This window comes from Dipodomys spectabilis, unplaced genomic scaffold (assembly GCF_019054845.1).
Source record: "Dipodomys spectabilis isolate Male_0828 unplaced genomic scaffold, ASM1905484v1 ptg000360l, whole genome shotgun sequence".
Taxonomy (NCBI): domain Eukaryota; kingdom Metazoa; phylum Chordata; class Mammalia; order Rodentia; family Heteromyidae; genus Dipodomys; species Dipodomys spectabilis.
The window spans coordinates 340742-356146 of NW_024871037.1; the positions used below are offsets into that span (position 1 = coordinate 340742).

The 15405-nt window shown below is 42.9% G+C and overlaps 1 protein-coding gene across 1 annotated transcript in view; it reads right to left on the minus strand.

Moving 5' to 3' along the window:
- Positions 1-397: 397 nt before the first annotated feature.
- Kif15 (kinesin family member 15) overlaps positions 398-15405 on the minus strand; it is a 47093-nt gene continuing 32085 nt past the window's right edge. The window contains exons 25-35 of the mRNA XM_042666090.1: positions 14966-15070; positions 9392-9514; positions 7883-8029; positions 6892-6978; positions 6045-6209; positions 5298-5407; positions 4325-4394; positions 3488-3525; positions 2405-2570; positions 1660-1791; positions 398-962 (exon numbers count right to left, since the gene is read on the minus strand). Of these exons, the coding sequence (XP_042522024.1) occupies positions 900-962; positions 1660-1791; positions 2405-2570; positions 3488-3525; positions 4325-4394; positions 5298-5407; positions 6045-6209; positions 6892-6978; positions 7883-8029; positions 9392-9514; positions 14966-15070 (1206 nt within the window). The 3' untranslated portion in view covers positions 398-899. The remainder of the gene's footprint in view (positions 963-1659; positions 1792-2404; positions 2571-3487; positions 3526-4324; positions 4395-5297; positions 5408-6044; positions 6210-6891; positions 6979-7882; positions 8030-9391; positions 9515-14965; positions 15071-15405) is intronic.

The following is a 15405-nucleotide window of genomic DNA, read 5'->3' on the forward strand; positions in this document are numbered from 1 at the left end:
CTTCAGCTGGACTTGGTGAGGTAGGCCTGAAATCCCAGCACTTGGGAGGCTGAGGGAGAAGGATCACGAGTTTGAGATACATTGAGTTATATATATTAAAAAAAAACAATCAAGGCTCTGTCTCTAGGCACTGCTTGCGTGTATGTGCATGCCCATAAACAGACACAGACACACACAGACACACATACACAAGCAACCAAAATTCCAATCAGTGCAAGAATGAGCTGATTGAACTAGCACAGAATGGAAGGGAAGAGATATCTCACCCCACATTTATTGGGAAAAATAAACTTCGACGATGGCTTAAGATATTTTTGCTTCAGCAGCACATTTACTGATAAACAAAAGAACAATGTGTATCACACAAAAGAACAATGTGTATCACTTTGTTAGAGTGTTTTGTTGTAAACATATTTATTCAAAACATGGGCCACATCATAGAAAATGCTCATAATACAAAAATAATCTATATTAACAAAAATTATCTACAAAATCAAGGGATCAAGCTCACTTCAAGTTTTAGCACCACCATATACTACTGTTAGAGCTAACACAGAATCAGGTACATGCTTTATTTCAAACAGGACAAAGTGCCTTCCCATATTTACAGGAAATGGGCTGGTCTGTTCCAGACTGCTCATTAGAAGTCAAGGGTCATCCACGACCACCATGCACACATTTTGTAAAGAAGGGCCTTAATTGAGCTCTACTCTGTGGGTAAGAGTAGTTCTTACTTTTAAAGAGAAAGAAAACAAAATTTGGGACAATCATTTCCAGGTCCTGTTGCTCAGTCTCCTGAGTGCCTTTTACTTTCTCTGCTACATCAACTCTTTACAACTGTGAAAAAACAAAAAAAAATTCTCCGAACCAGGTGATGCTTCAGGAGTTGGCCATGATCGTTATAATTCCTTTTTTCTCTTTTCTTTTAAAAATACATTTTCAACACGCAACTTTTCTGTCTCCTGTAAGTAATTTTAAAAAAGAAAGGAGGAGAGGGGAAAGGAGGAAAGGAGAGGGGGAAGGAAAAAAAAAAATCAAGGCTCTAAGTTCTTATAGAGAGTACTATTCTTCTTGACATTAATTATGTGTCAAAATGCAAATACTATATTTGTTAATTAACATAAGACAATGGCATCTAGGAATAAGGGATATAGTTCAATGTGCATACTAATCACCCAAGCCACATCCCCAGCCTAGACCTTGGGTTTTGATACCTAGCATTTCATGGAAAAAAAAAAAAAAATCTTTGAGAATTTAACTGAATAACATTAGAATAGCAGTGACTAACATTTTTAAAAAATCAAGACATTCTTTGAAATTCTTGAAAGCTAAAGTAAGAGTTAACTGATTTAATTATCACTTTTTGTTTTTTTCATTATAAAGGCAGGATATTGTTTTGTAGCCCAAGCTAGCTTGGAACTTTCAACATTCCAGTCTCAGCCTCCCAAGTGCTGGGATTATGGGTGTGTGACACTTTGCCCAGCTTAAACAGTAAGTTTTTTTGATTGATTGAGGGAGTAGGGCCTCAACTCAGGGACCTGTGTTTAATAGGCAAGCCCTCTAACCACTGGACTCATATCCCCAGCCCTAACTCTATTTTTGCTGAAACGATCACTTTGAAAAGAGTGGTAAAAAACTGAGAATGTTTTCAGAGTTTACCTCAGCAAGCCTGACATTTTCTTTCTTCAGCCGCACTACATACTGAATCTTCTGATGTAGGTTTTGGTGACCGACCAATTTTCCATTTTCTTCTGAGAGATAGTTGACTTGCTTCCGCAACAGTTCTATCTCCTTCAGGGAAATCAATCCAAGAAAGGGAAAATGAGAAACTGGACATAATTTCTTTTCTTTTTCTGCTGGTAGTGGAGGGCCTGGGTACTGTCCCTTAGCTTTTTCACTCAAGAGTGGTGCTCAACTTCTTGGTTCACACCTCTGCTTCTGGTTTTTTGGTGGTTAATTGGGAGATGAGTCTCATAGATTTTCCTGCCTGAGCTGGCTTTGAGCCTCAATCTTCAGCAGCCTCCTGAATAGCTAAGATAACAGGCATGAGGCACCAAGCCCAGCCAAAATTTTTCTTTAAAAAATTTTTTTTAATTATTATTTTTTTATTGTGAAAATACTGTACAGAGGAGTTACAATTACACGGGCAAGATAATGAGTATATTTCTTATCAAGCATTGTAGCCTCCTCCTTTGTTTCCCCTACCCATCATCCCCCCACCTTCCCCAACCCAATCCTCCTCCGTGCCCTCCCACCACCAAAGTTGTATAGGGAAGGGAAAAAACAAATCGTTTAAATAGGGATAGAGGTGGATCCATCGCAACAATGAGATGTACAAGTTGTTATGTTATTGATCAGTTGTATTTATTTAAATATGCAAAAGTACTGTGGAACACGAACACACCTGTAATGTTCTGTCTCTCTCTTCATACATCTCTTCCAGTTTTGATCTCAGTTGTTCCTTTTCCTGGAATGCTTTAGACTCCAAAGTTCTGGTCCGCTCAACTTCCTCACTCATCCGAAGACATTCCATCTCCTTGCTGTGCAGGGCATTTTGGATTTCTTCTAGACTATAAGTATAAACATCACTTCTCAGTATTCCACGGAACAGAATGACAAGACATCACTCAAGTTAAATCTCTCCAGCTTAGACTTCTGATTTGAAAAAGTATCAGTAATCTTCAGCTCTCCTGTAAAGTTGCCAAAGAAGATACCTAGGATTTTGGGAGTAGCTCAGTGCTGGGGTGCTGGCATGCGTAAGGCACTGGCTTCTATCCCCAGCACTGGGGAAAAATTGCCCAACAGGAACAGTGCGTGTGGAATGGGATATTGTCTACTGCAATGAAATAATACACAAAACTTAATGCACTAGTTCCACTTTTGGCTCTGTGTTGGTTAATTGGAAATAAGAGTTTTGGGGAGTTTTCTCCCCAGGAAGGGTTTGAACCACAGTTCTCAGATCTCAGCCTCCTGAGTGAGGTGTGAGCCACTAATAAATGCCTTACGCATACACTTTTTTTTTTGGGGGGGGGGGTGCGGGGAGAAGAGGGGAGGGTCGTGGGCTTGAACTCTGGGCCTCAGTGCTGTCCCTGAGCTCTTCAGCTCCAGGTTAGCACTCTACCATTTGAGACACAGCACTATTTCCACTTTTCTGGTTGTTATTTGGAGGTAAGAGTTTCACAGACTTTCCTGCCTGGGCTAGCTTTCAACTGCGATCCTCATATCTCAGCCTCCTGAGTTACTAGGATGACAGGCGTGACCACGGTGCCCAGCCGTATGTACTTATTTCTTTATGATATTTTTAGGGCACCTTTACACTAAAGGATTCCCTTGAGCAAGTGGCATCAGGAAAATAATTTTGTAAACATTAATTATGTTCACATATACACAGAAGGAAAGAAATGACATACCTCGTGGATGTATTTCCCATTAGGAAAGAATAAAGACATTATTATCAAGAATGTGGACTACAAAATAGCACACTTACTTTTTTTTCATTTTCAGCATTTCTTCAAAAATTTTACTCTATAAATAAGAAAATTTGAAAAATTTAAAACAACATTAAAAAGATGGTTGAATTGGGGGTCTTGAATTTTTATTTTGTTTTGCTTTTTGAGATAGGCTTTAACTATACAGCCTAGGCTAGCCTCATATTCAAGATTCTTCTGCCTGCTAGGATTACAGGCATGTAACACTATGCTGGCTTATTCTTTCATGAAGCCTACTCTTCTTGTTAATAAAACCAGTGTCCTTTTCTATAATCCCAGCTAGACCCATACATACAAAGGTGCCAATACACAAGCTTCCAGGTGCTATGATCCAATTAGTTTCCCTGCTTGTTCTACATGTCACAGTATCTGTGGGCATCCCGAAGAAGCATGAAGACACACACCTCCTCTTCCTTCTTAGCCATGTGTAAATACTACAGGTACATATCAGGCTAAATAGCAGGGTTGCAGAGAAGACCGGCTTTCAATGGAAAAATGACTTTCAAAATAAATAAACATATATGTTAAAATTAATTTTCTTTGGTGCTAGAACTGTGGCTTGAACTCAAGGCCCTGGCACTGTTCCTGAGGTGTTTTGTTGCTCAAGGTTGGCTCTCTATTGTTCAAGCCACAGTTCCACTTCTGGCTTTTTGGTGGTTAACTGGAGATAAGAGAGCCTCTAGAATTTGTCTGGTGGAGCTGGCTTCAAACCGGGATCCTCAGATCTCAGACTCCTGAGCAGCTAGGATTATAGCAGTGAAGCACAGACATTAGCTATAAATGTTAATTATAAAGCATTTTTCCCAGAAAAAAACTACTGCATAAAAATACCATACATTAGCAAGACTTTCTCTGATGACATCTTCTTCACTCTCCAACTCTTGGTCGTTTGGATAATTCTGATCACTGCAGATGAAGGGGATAGATAGGGTTATCCAGTCAAGTCTATTTAAGGATCAATTTCTACCTTATGCACGGCAATGCCAAATTATGTGAAGAGAAGCAACATGATTAGGGCCCACCCATGAGCAGTATATATATGGTGAAGGATCTTCCCAGAAACCAACTCAAATATCTCCCAGCACAACAGCAGTATCAAGCCGGGCGCCAGTGGCTCATGCCTATCAGTCTAGCGGCTCAGGAGGCTGAGAGCTGAGGATCATGGTTCAGAGTTAGCCCAAGCAGGAAAGTCTATGAGATTGTTATCTCCAATGAACCACCAAAAAATCCACAAGCAGAGCTGCGGCTCAAGTGGTAAAGCGCTAGCCTTGAGTAAAAAAGCCTTGAGGTTCAAGGCCCAGGACTGGTGTGCCCACACATGCACACACACAAAAGGAAGAGTGAACATGAGGCAGGTTAAGAGGGCAGGCCAGCGCTGGCACGAACTAGAAAGGGGTTTTGGCTTGTGGCAGCTATGTTTCATTGGTCCCACACTCGCCTGACACCTTGGAGCCTCCAATTTCTTTTTGCTTCCATTCTCTCATCATTTACCATTTTCCATTGACTCCTGTGGAGTCGCTGGGGCATAGCTCAAGTCCCAGACATGAATTTCTTGGTGGAGAAGGAATGTTCCATAAAGAAGGCAAGACCAGCACCCTGTGGATGGCACCCACATCACGCAGAGCCACCCAGTCAGGAGAAGCTGAGCTGTGTGGGCAGTCCTGGCGCTGGTGAGACAATCTCTTCTCCTCTTGGAGAACCTGCCTGAATGCCATGGGCTTCTCTAGATGTGTCTGATGCAATCTCTTCACACAACTAGACTCAGGCAGGTCGAGACGATTCCACTGAGTTCTGGTGGCTTTTTCTCACCTGCTCTCCTTCTGTCTTTTAATATTATCCAGCTGGCCTTGAAGGAGCCAGTTTTTGTCTCTTAACTGCTGGGACTCCAGGCGTAGGTTCTCCATTTCACACAACTGCTCCTAAGAACACACCAAATCATGCCTTTCAGAAAACACCTGGGGAAGGCGGGTGCTGGGGGCTCACGCCTATGATCCTAGCTGAGATCTGAGGACAATGGTTCAAAGCCAGCCTGGGCAGGAAAGACCATGAGACTCTTATCTCCAATAAGCCACTCAGAAAACCGGAAGTGGTGCTGTGGCTCAAGTGGTAGAGCGCTCGCCTTGAGTTGAAGAGCTGAGGGACAGTGCCCAGGGCCAGAGTTCAAGCCCCACGACCGACAAAAACAAGCAAAAAACAAGAAAACACATGGGGAGTACACTGTAACATATACTCTACACTACACCACACGACAGATAATGTGTGCCTCTCTCCCTATGACCAAGGCAGATACTCTTCATCTAGGTTCCTTTTCTGCACATAAAACTACCGGGGATCATTGGATAAAATACAGACCGTAACAGCCTCTGGAGATCGAAAAATGATTCATAATCATACCCACAGTGCCTTGAACATAAGATTAATGTGTATTAATGTTTACCAGAAGTTTTGGGGTGGTAGAGCACTAGCCTTGATCTGAAGCACTCAGGGACAGTGCCTAGGCCCACAACCAACCAACAAAAAAAACGTGCTAGAAAAAAAAAAAAATTACCCAAATACCTTCATTCTGAGGATGTCAGCATTTTTGATTTCTCGGTCTTCATTTAGTTTTGTTACAAGGTATTGCAAAGTCTTTAAGTCTCTTCCATCTTTGATCTCGTGTTCCTGTTGTGTTTCCATGACTTTCATCAAATGTGTTTGAAAGTGAGGGGGTGTTTTAGGACTCTAAAGACAAAGAAAATTTGATCTTAACCAATGACAATAAAGATTTCATTTTAAATCTATACATCCAACACACAGAATGGGCTTTTCAATGTATATTCCAAGTATCTAGTACACAGGATATGCCCAGACACAAGCCAATTCGCTTAGTATTCTAATTCTTATCCAAGACACAAAAGACTGCTACCTTTATCAAATGGAAAGCAGACTCATGTTAGGGAGTTAAAAAAACTCTTCATATAAAGATACAGTCTTAAGCCAGGTGCCAGTGGCTCACACCTGTAATCCTAACTACTGAGGAGGCTGAGGTCTGAAGATCGTGGTTCAAATCAGGGAAGTCTGTGAGACTCTTAGCTCCAATTAACCACCAGGAAACCAGAAGTGGAGCTGAGGGCGCAAGTGATAGAGAACTAGCCTTGAGCTAGAGAGCTCAGGGCCAGAGTTTTCAAAAAGATTTTTTGAAAAGTACCTGAGGGGAAGGGTGAATATGGTTTCAGTACTTTACATGCATGTATGAAAATAAAACAAACCTGTTGAAATTGTTTTAAGGAACAGGGAAGCTGGATAAGGGAGAATTGGAGGGGCTGAGTTTGATTGGGGTACATGGGTGTGTGTATGGAAAATGTCACAACACTGTACAATATACACTGATTAAAAACGTTTCCAAAGACTAAAAGAAAGGTACCTGGGTAGCAGAATCTATCACTACTTCTTCTTCTGTGAAATTATGCTCGTTGTTTTTCTGCTCTACTTCCTGTTTCGTTTGGTTTAGCTAGGAAGAGGTTACAAGTTAGGCACACATGGGTCCAATTGGCAAAGACAAACTTCCCCATCATCAAAGCAAAACCACAAAGAAGTATCAAGGTATCATCTCATATCTGCTAGCATGGCAACTTATAAAAAAGATGAGAGAGATGCATGTAGAAAATAGGGAATGTGGACTGGGAAGGTGGCTCAGTGGTAGAGTGCTTGCCTTGCATGCCTGAGGCCCTGGGTTCGATTCCTCAGCACCACATAAGCAAAAAGAAAAAGCCGGAAGTGGCGCTGTGGCTCAAGTGGTAGAGCACTAGCCTTGCGCTGAAGAGCTGAGGGACAGCACCCAGGCCCAGAGTTCAAGCCCCACGACCAGACCCCAAAAAAATAAAATAAAATAAAATAAAAAATAAAAAAAATAAAAAAAGAAAATAGGGAATGTTCGGGCACTATCTGACCATGGAAATTAGTACAGCCCTTGTAGAAAAACGGCATGGAGGCTCCCAGCAAAATTGACCAGAACGAGAACCACCATATGAGCAGTGATCTTATTTCTGGGTGTGTACTCAAAGAAATGGAAAGAGTATAATTCCTACGTTCACTGCAATTTATCTGTAAGTCAAAGTACAGAGTAAATCTAAATGGCCACTGATTAAAAAATAAATGAGTAAAGTATATATGGTATGTCTACACAAATGAATACTAAGCAGCCTTTATAAAGGAGCCAAGTGTCATTTGCAGTATCTTCCATGGATAATATTAGGCTAATTAGAACAAGACTCAATACACGTGAGTGGATCTGAGTTCACAGCCCATAGTGTATCTACAAGATTCACAATCTAGTCCATGAAGCTGTCATTCCATATGTGCAGAAGTAGACAAGGCATTAGGAATGCCAGGACCGCCTCCACCGTGCCTCTCACCTCATGTCGCAGTTCCTGGATCAGGGCCTCCTTCTTGGTCAGCTCTTCCTGGGCAGACTGCAGCAGCACCGAGTGCTTTTTTGAGGCCTCCGTGAGCAAATTCAGCTGCTCAGTGGCATGGGCCAGATCCTCACAGACCATGTCTCTCTGTTAGGGAACCATCACAAAAAAGACTTTTTTTTCTTCTTTTTCATTGTGGTTTTTGAGTGCCAATACTAGAGCTTGAACTCAGGGGCTGGGTGCTGTCTTTTGTGTTATTTTTTTTTTTGCTCAAGGCTAGCACTCTACTACTTTTAGCCATCCCTCCACTTCTGGTTTTTTGGTGGTTCAATGGAGGTAAGAGTCACAAGGACTTTCCTGCCCAGGCTGGCTTTGAACCGCAGTGCTCAGATCTCGGCCTCCTAAGGAGTTAGGATGACAGGCGTGAGCCACCAGGTCCTGGCATCAGGGTCAGTTTTAACACTGTAATACACCTACGGTGGAATGCATACTGTTCCTGTGTTTCTTCCATTCCCAAATGCTAGGTCAAGTAGAGACTGTACAGTAGCTATTTATAAACAAGCATTGTGGACCTTGGTCTCTAGTTAACAATTTCATAAGAAAGCCTTACTCTAAAGCAAATGAGGAAGAGTATACACAGAATGCCATCTGTGTGGCTGGGCGCTGGTGGCTCACACCTGTCATCCTAGTTACTTAAGAGACTGAGGTCTGAGGATTGCGGTTCCAAGACAGCCCAGGCAGGAAAATCTGGGAGACTCTTATCTCCAACAATCTACTCAGAAAAAACCAGAAGTGTCACTGTGGCTCAAGTGGTAGAGCACTAGCTTTGAGCACAAAGAGGCTCAGGGACAGTGCCCAGGCACTGAGTTCAAGCCTCAAGACCAGGGGGGAAAAAATCTGCATGAAAACAAAACCCTAGCCGGGCCCTGGTGGCTCATGCCTGTCATCCTAGCTACTCAGGAGGCTGAGATCTGAGGATCATGATTCAAAACCAGCCTGGGCAGGAAAGGCTATGAGACTCTTATCTCCAATAAAGCACTTAGAAAACCGGAAGTGGAGCTGTGGCTCAAGTGGTAGAGTGCTTGCCTTGAGCTGAAGAGCTGAGGGATAGTGGTCAGGCCCAGAGTTCAAGCCCCACAACCAACAAAAACAAAAAACATAGTAAAAATATACAGAACCAGCCTAAAATATCTCTTGAAGAACACATAAGAAATGGGCAACATTAACTAGGTCAAGGGAAAGTGAAGCACAGGGCAGTGTCTGGAACACAATTTTACTGTTATCTCTTTAAGGCTTGACCTCCCTTGGGAAGTAACCATTAGCTAATTCTTCATTATAATTAGTTATTAAGATCATCAGTGCTACTAAGGACATTAATAAAATTAATTATAAAATAACAATTGAGATAGTTTATTACTACTATAATTACTAATTACTCCTTTAAAAAAAAAAAATCTTCCATGTAACTGATAATAAGGCCAAAATAGTTTGTGCCATATTAAGGCCTACCTCAAGGTCCTCAGAGAATATTCTCAGCCGAAGGGTTTCTTTCAGGTCTAGAATATCCGCTTCCTGTTTCTTGATCAAATCTTTGCTCTCTTCTTTCTCAGCCAAAGCAGAGTTATATTTGCACTGCAGGAAAAAGAGTCATGATACAAGAGCTGTCTACTTTTTATGTTAATCTGTATATTAAAACAACTAAGAAGGGGCTGGGAAGGTGGCTCAGTGGTAGAGCGCTTGCCTTGCATGCCTGAGGCCCTGGGTTCGATTCCTCAGCACCATATAAGCAAAAAGAAAAAAAGCCGGAAGTGGCGCTGTGGCTCAAGTGGTAGAGCGCTAGCCTTGAGCTGAAGAGCTGAGGGACAGCGCCCAGGCCGAATTCAGGCCACACGACCGGACCCAAAAAAAAAAAAATAAAATAAATAAAACAACTAAGAAGCCAGATGCCGGTGGCTCACACCTGTCATCCTAGCAATTTACGAGGCTTAAATCTGAGGATTGTGATTTGAATCTAGCCCAGGCGGTAAAGTCTGTGACATTCTTTTTTTTGTTTTTTGCCAGTCATAGGGGTTGAACTCAAGGACTGGGTGCTGTCCCTGAGCAGGTCCTTTTGCTAAAGGCTAGGGCTCTACCACATTGAGCCAGAGCTCCCCTTCCTGTTTTGTGGTGTGTGATTGGAAATAAGTCTCGCAGACTTTTTTTCCCAGGCTGGCTTCAAACCTCAATCCTCAGATCTCAGCCTCTTGAATTGCTAGGACTACAGGTGTGAGCCTCTAGCACCAGCTGCAAGATTCTGATCTCCAATTAACTACCAATAAGTAGAGCTGTGGTTCAAGTGATGAAAGGCTTGCCTTGGGGGGAAAAAAGTTCAGAGACAGCAAGGCCCCTAGACAACCCTCTCTCTCTCTCTCTCTCTCTCTCTCTCTCTCTCTCTCTCTCTCTCTCTCTCTCTCTCTCACACACACACACACACACACACACATACACAAAGAAACCAAAATCAACAACAATACTGTGCGTTTCAAGCTGATGACAAGATTCATACAAATTAATTTAATTTTATTTGTAAATCAAAGAATGGAAGTATAAATGCATGTGGAAAAGAGAAATGGAGAAATTTCAGTGGTATGCATACATAAAGCATGTGTTTTTTGTCATCTTCAGGAGACTGCCTGTAGAAATAAAGGTGGGGCCTGGGCCATCAATCCCTGACTCATCTCAGGATTTGCAAGTATGCCCCAGTGGCCCATGGAGGGTCCCTGCCCACAGAGTCTGCCAAGAGAGCGCCTTAGGCAGGAACTATAGCAGGCTCGCCTGAAGCTGGGAATTGTGTGTGTGCCCCACAGCTGGGGGAGCAGACTCTGCCCATAGAGAACTGCCAGGATTGGGAACTCCAGCTGCCCGAGCCCCTGGTCCCTGACTGACTCTGGGAATCAGGTTGGGGCCACACAACCAGTGGGAGCATGCCCCGCCCACCAGGATCAACCAACAGTATGCCTTAGGTAGGACTCGAGCTGCCTGGGCCACTAGCCTTTCTGAAGCAGGGAATCACATGTGAGCCCCAGCAGCCCGTGGAGTGCCTCCCACCCTCGGGGAATTGCCAACCTAGTGTGCCCTGGGTAGAAACCCAAGCGGCCAGGGTCACTGGCCTCTGAGTGGAGCGGGGAATGGCACGTGAGCTCCAGCAACTGGAGGAGTCCCCTCAGCCTGCTGGGAACTGACAAGCAAGTGTGCTCCAACTGGGATCCCAAGCCGCCTAGGCCACTGGATCCTGACTGGTACCTCGAAACACGTGCATGCTCCAGCCGCAGTAGGATCACCCACCAACACTGGGAGCCGCCAAGAGAGTAGGCACGGTGGCCCTAAGGCTAGGCGACCCACTGGGAACCAGCCCGGGCCAAGCAAGGGCTCCCACCTGTTGGACACCAACCAGCACAGCTGGGCCCACAGACATCACAAATCCTGAAGCCAAATACAAGATTCCTGAACAATCAAGACAACAGACCTAACCCAAAAGCCTGCAGCAACCCAGGAAAGAGCACCAGTGAGAGTGAAGAAGAAACGGAGGACAGAAGATCAGTTAAAGAGATGATGGCAGAATTGGCCAAAGAAACAAAGGTGAGACAAAACAGCAACTTCAAGAGCACAAGAAGAGAAATACCCAAGGAATTCCAAGACCTAAAAACAAAATGCAATCAAAAATAGATGCAGTAAAACCTCGTAAAAGAAGAAAGCGACACTTTGAGAACAGGTATTGACACCATAAATGGATCAATTTCTGTAATGCAAAACACAATGGAAGCCATTGGTAACGGAATGAATGAGATGTAAAATAGAACATCAGGAATTGAAGATAAAACAGGGGCTTGGGAGAAGAAAGTATTAGATATGGAAAAAACACTCAAATTACCAAAGGGAAGTCCAAGAACTGGCAGACAATGACAAGAAATCTAATCTTCATATAATTGGGATCAATGGAGAGGAATACCAGAATAGTGGGATACAACACTTATTCAATAAGATTTTTTTTTTTTGAGTCTGTTTGTGGGGCCTGAACTCTGGGCCTGGGCGCTGTCCCTCAGCTCTTCAGCTCAAGGCTAGCGCTCTACCACTTGAGCCACAGCGCCACTTCTGGCTTTTTCTGCTTATGTGGTGCTGAGGAATCGAACCCAGGGCCTCATGCATGCAAGGCAAGCACTCTACCACTGAGCCACCTTCCCAGCCCCTTCAATAAGATTATTACAGAAAATTTCCCCAATCTCAAAAGAGAAAACCTCACTCACATAACAGAAGCATACAAAACACCTAGTAGACAGGATCCTAGAAGAAACACTCCTAGACACATCACAGTAAAGACACTAGACCTGAACTGCAAAGAGCTGATTTTAAATGCTGCAAAATCAAAAAATGGAGCTATACGACAATGGAAAGAAAACCAGAATCACTGTGGACCTCTCTACACAAACCCTTAATGCAAGAAGAGCCTGGAAAAGTACCATCCAAGCCCTGAAAATAAACACTGCCAACCCAGACTGGTATATCCAGCACAGCTAGCATTCACATTCGATGGAGAAACTCTTCTTTTTTTTTTGTCGGTCATGGGCCTTGAACTCTGGGCCTGGGCGCTGTCCCCCAGCCCTTCAGCTCAAGGCTAGCGCTCTACCACTTGAGCTACAGTGCCACTTCCGGTTTTCTGGTGGTTTATTGGAGATAAGAGTTTCACGGACTAAACTTTTAATAAAAAAAAAGGAATTCACAAACAAGAAGCTAGCACTACAACATACACTAAAAGGAGGAATACAACCCAAAGAAAACAGTTAAGACCAGAGTACCACATCAGAAATCACTAGATCAATTGAGTAAGCACAGGAAAAGGAAAGAAGCAAGAAAATGGCAGGAAACACAACGCATCTCTCTATAATAACGATAAACACTAATGGACTCAATTCACCAATCAAAAGGAAAAGAACCACAGAGTGGATCAGAAAACATCCAGTGGAAGAAGCACAGCCTCTTCAACTATTGGTGCTGGGAAAACTGGGCAGCCACATGCAGAAGACTAAAAGTGAACCCCAGCCTGTCACTATGCACTAACATCAACTCCAAATGGATTAAAGACCTCGACATCAGACCTGAAACTCTGAAATTACTGCAGGACAGAGTAGGAGAGACACTAGAACTTACAGGCACAGACAGAAACTTCCTGAACAGAGTCCCAGGATCACAACAAATTGGAGAGACCCGACAAATGGGATTACCTTAAAATAAAAAGTTTCTGCACAGCTAAAGACATGGCTACCAAACTAGAAAGACAGCCAACCAATTGGGAAAAGTATTTACAGCAATATATCAGACCAAGGTCTAATATCCATTATATACAGAGAACTCAAGAAACGGATCCCTCCCAAATCTAACAAACCAATCATGAAATGGGTAAGGACACTAAAGAGAGACTTCTCAGAAGAAGAGATAAAAATGGCAAAGAAATGCATGAGGAAATGTTCATCATCCCTGGCCATAAAGGAAATGCAAATATAAATAACCCTGAGATACCACCATATCATAGTCAGAATGATCTATATCCTAAATTCAAACAATGACAAATGCTGGCGGGGATGCGGAGAAAGAGGAGCCCTATTGCACTGCTGGTGGGAATGTAAACTAATACAACCACTCTGGAAAAGTCTGGAGGTACCTCACAAAGCTAAATATAGACCTGCCCTATGATCCAGCCTTACCACTCCTAGGCATCTACCCTGAGCAACAGGAACAAGGAAATAAGGACACATGCACCTCCATGTTCATTGCTGCACTTTTCACAACAGCCAAGATATGTAAACAACCCAGATGCCCCACTACAGATGAATGGATCCGTAAGTTGTGTTACCTATATACAATGGGATATTACTCATCAATTAGAAAGAACAAAATAATGTCATTCTCAGGGAAATGGAGGGCACTAGAACACAAGTTGAGTAAAATAAGCCAAGAGCAGGGACACAAATGGCACATGGTCTCCCTGATATGCGGATGTTAAATCCAAAATGCTAGGAGATATGACAAAGTAAACAAGACTCAAGAAACAAAGGCCCTCTTCTTAATTTGTCATATTGTTTTTAGATGACTCTATGTTCTTGACCCCACAGATGGTATATAAATGCGCACATCTGAGGGAAGCTAGGAGGAGGGCACAGCATCAGAGGGAAACAATGAAAAAATACAGCAGAGGGGCCCATCAGCTGCATTGGACATTGATGGAAATGAACTAAGCAACTCAAAGGCAGAAATGGGAAGGAGGGAATGAGAGAAAAACAGGGAACAGCTTCCACTAAGCAAAAGGAAAGAAATGTACTATCACTCTATTTGGAAGATATAGTTGCATTGTCAACGTTTGTAGAGTTCACAAGCTTTTATAGACCATCATAATGACAATTCACCTTGTGAAGGTTGAAATGTGTTTGTAACTTTAGCTAAGTACCACTATCCCACAATATTGTGAAGTTTATGTAATCAATCTCAATAAAGCAACTTAAAAAAAAAGAAAGAAGTAAAGGTGGGGTAGCGAGCTCCCTTCAGAACACTACTAAGACACTGGTGGAAGCCTTCCCTCCACCCATGGAGGAAAAAAAGGGAGAGGCGAGGGGAAAGCTGAGACATTTGGCGACCTTCAGGGTCCCCCAAAGGTGTGTCTTCTGCACAATAAAAGCCTTGCAAGTCTTGGAAACCAACTGGGCATGAAGTAGTAGGGTTTTATTTTTGTTGTTGTTTTGCAAGTCCTGGGTCTTGAACTCCGGGTCTGGGCACTATCCCTAAGCTTCTTTTGTTTTCAAGGCTAGTGCTCTCTACCACTTGAGCCACAGCGCCAGTTCTGGCTTTTTCTGTGGATGTGGTACTGAGGAATCGAACCCAGGCTTCATGCATGTTAGACAAGCACTCTATCACTAAGCCACGTTCCCAATCCTGAAGTACTGCTTCTAAACTTAAGTCACAGAATTCCCACAGAGGGAAACAACTGTAAGACCCTTGAGGAGCTGGAGTATACACTCACGTCACTCAAGTTAACGTTCTGGTCACGGAACTTACATTTATATCCTTCAGTTCTTGCTGCAGGTTGTTGATGATTTCCGCTTTCTCACAGCCTGATGTTTTGAGCTCCTGGATCTGGTTCATGAGGTTGGCCACCACTTCCTGTTGAGGACAATAGACAGTTATCTTCATACCCAGTAACATGAAGATACTTTTTAAACAATCCATCACAGTATATCTTTCTTAATATAAGCCAGTTTTATTCTACCAAATATCAAATAACATCCAATTATTAGCAGCAATTTAGATTTCAATAGCTTTATGCTTTATGTGATGTCTCAAAGCTCTTTTTTTGTGTGTGCACAATTGGGGCCTGGGCGCTGTCCCTGAGCTTCTTTTTGCTCCAGGTTAGTGCTCTACCACTTGAGCCACAGCTTTACTACTCCTGGATTTTTGATGGTTAATTGAAGATAAGAGTCTCACAGACTTTTTTTTTT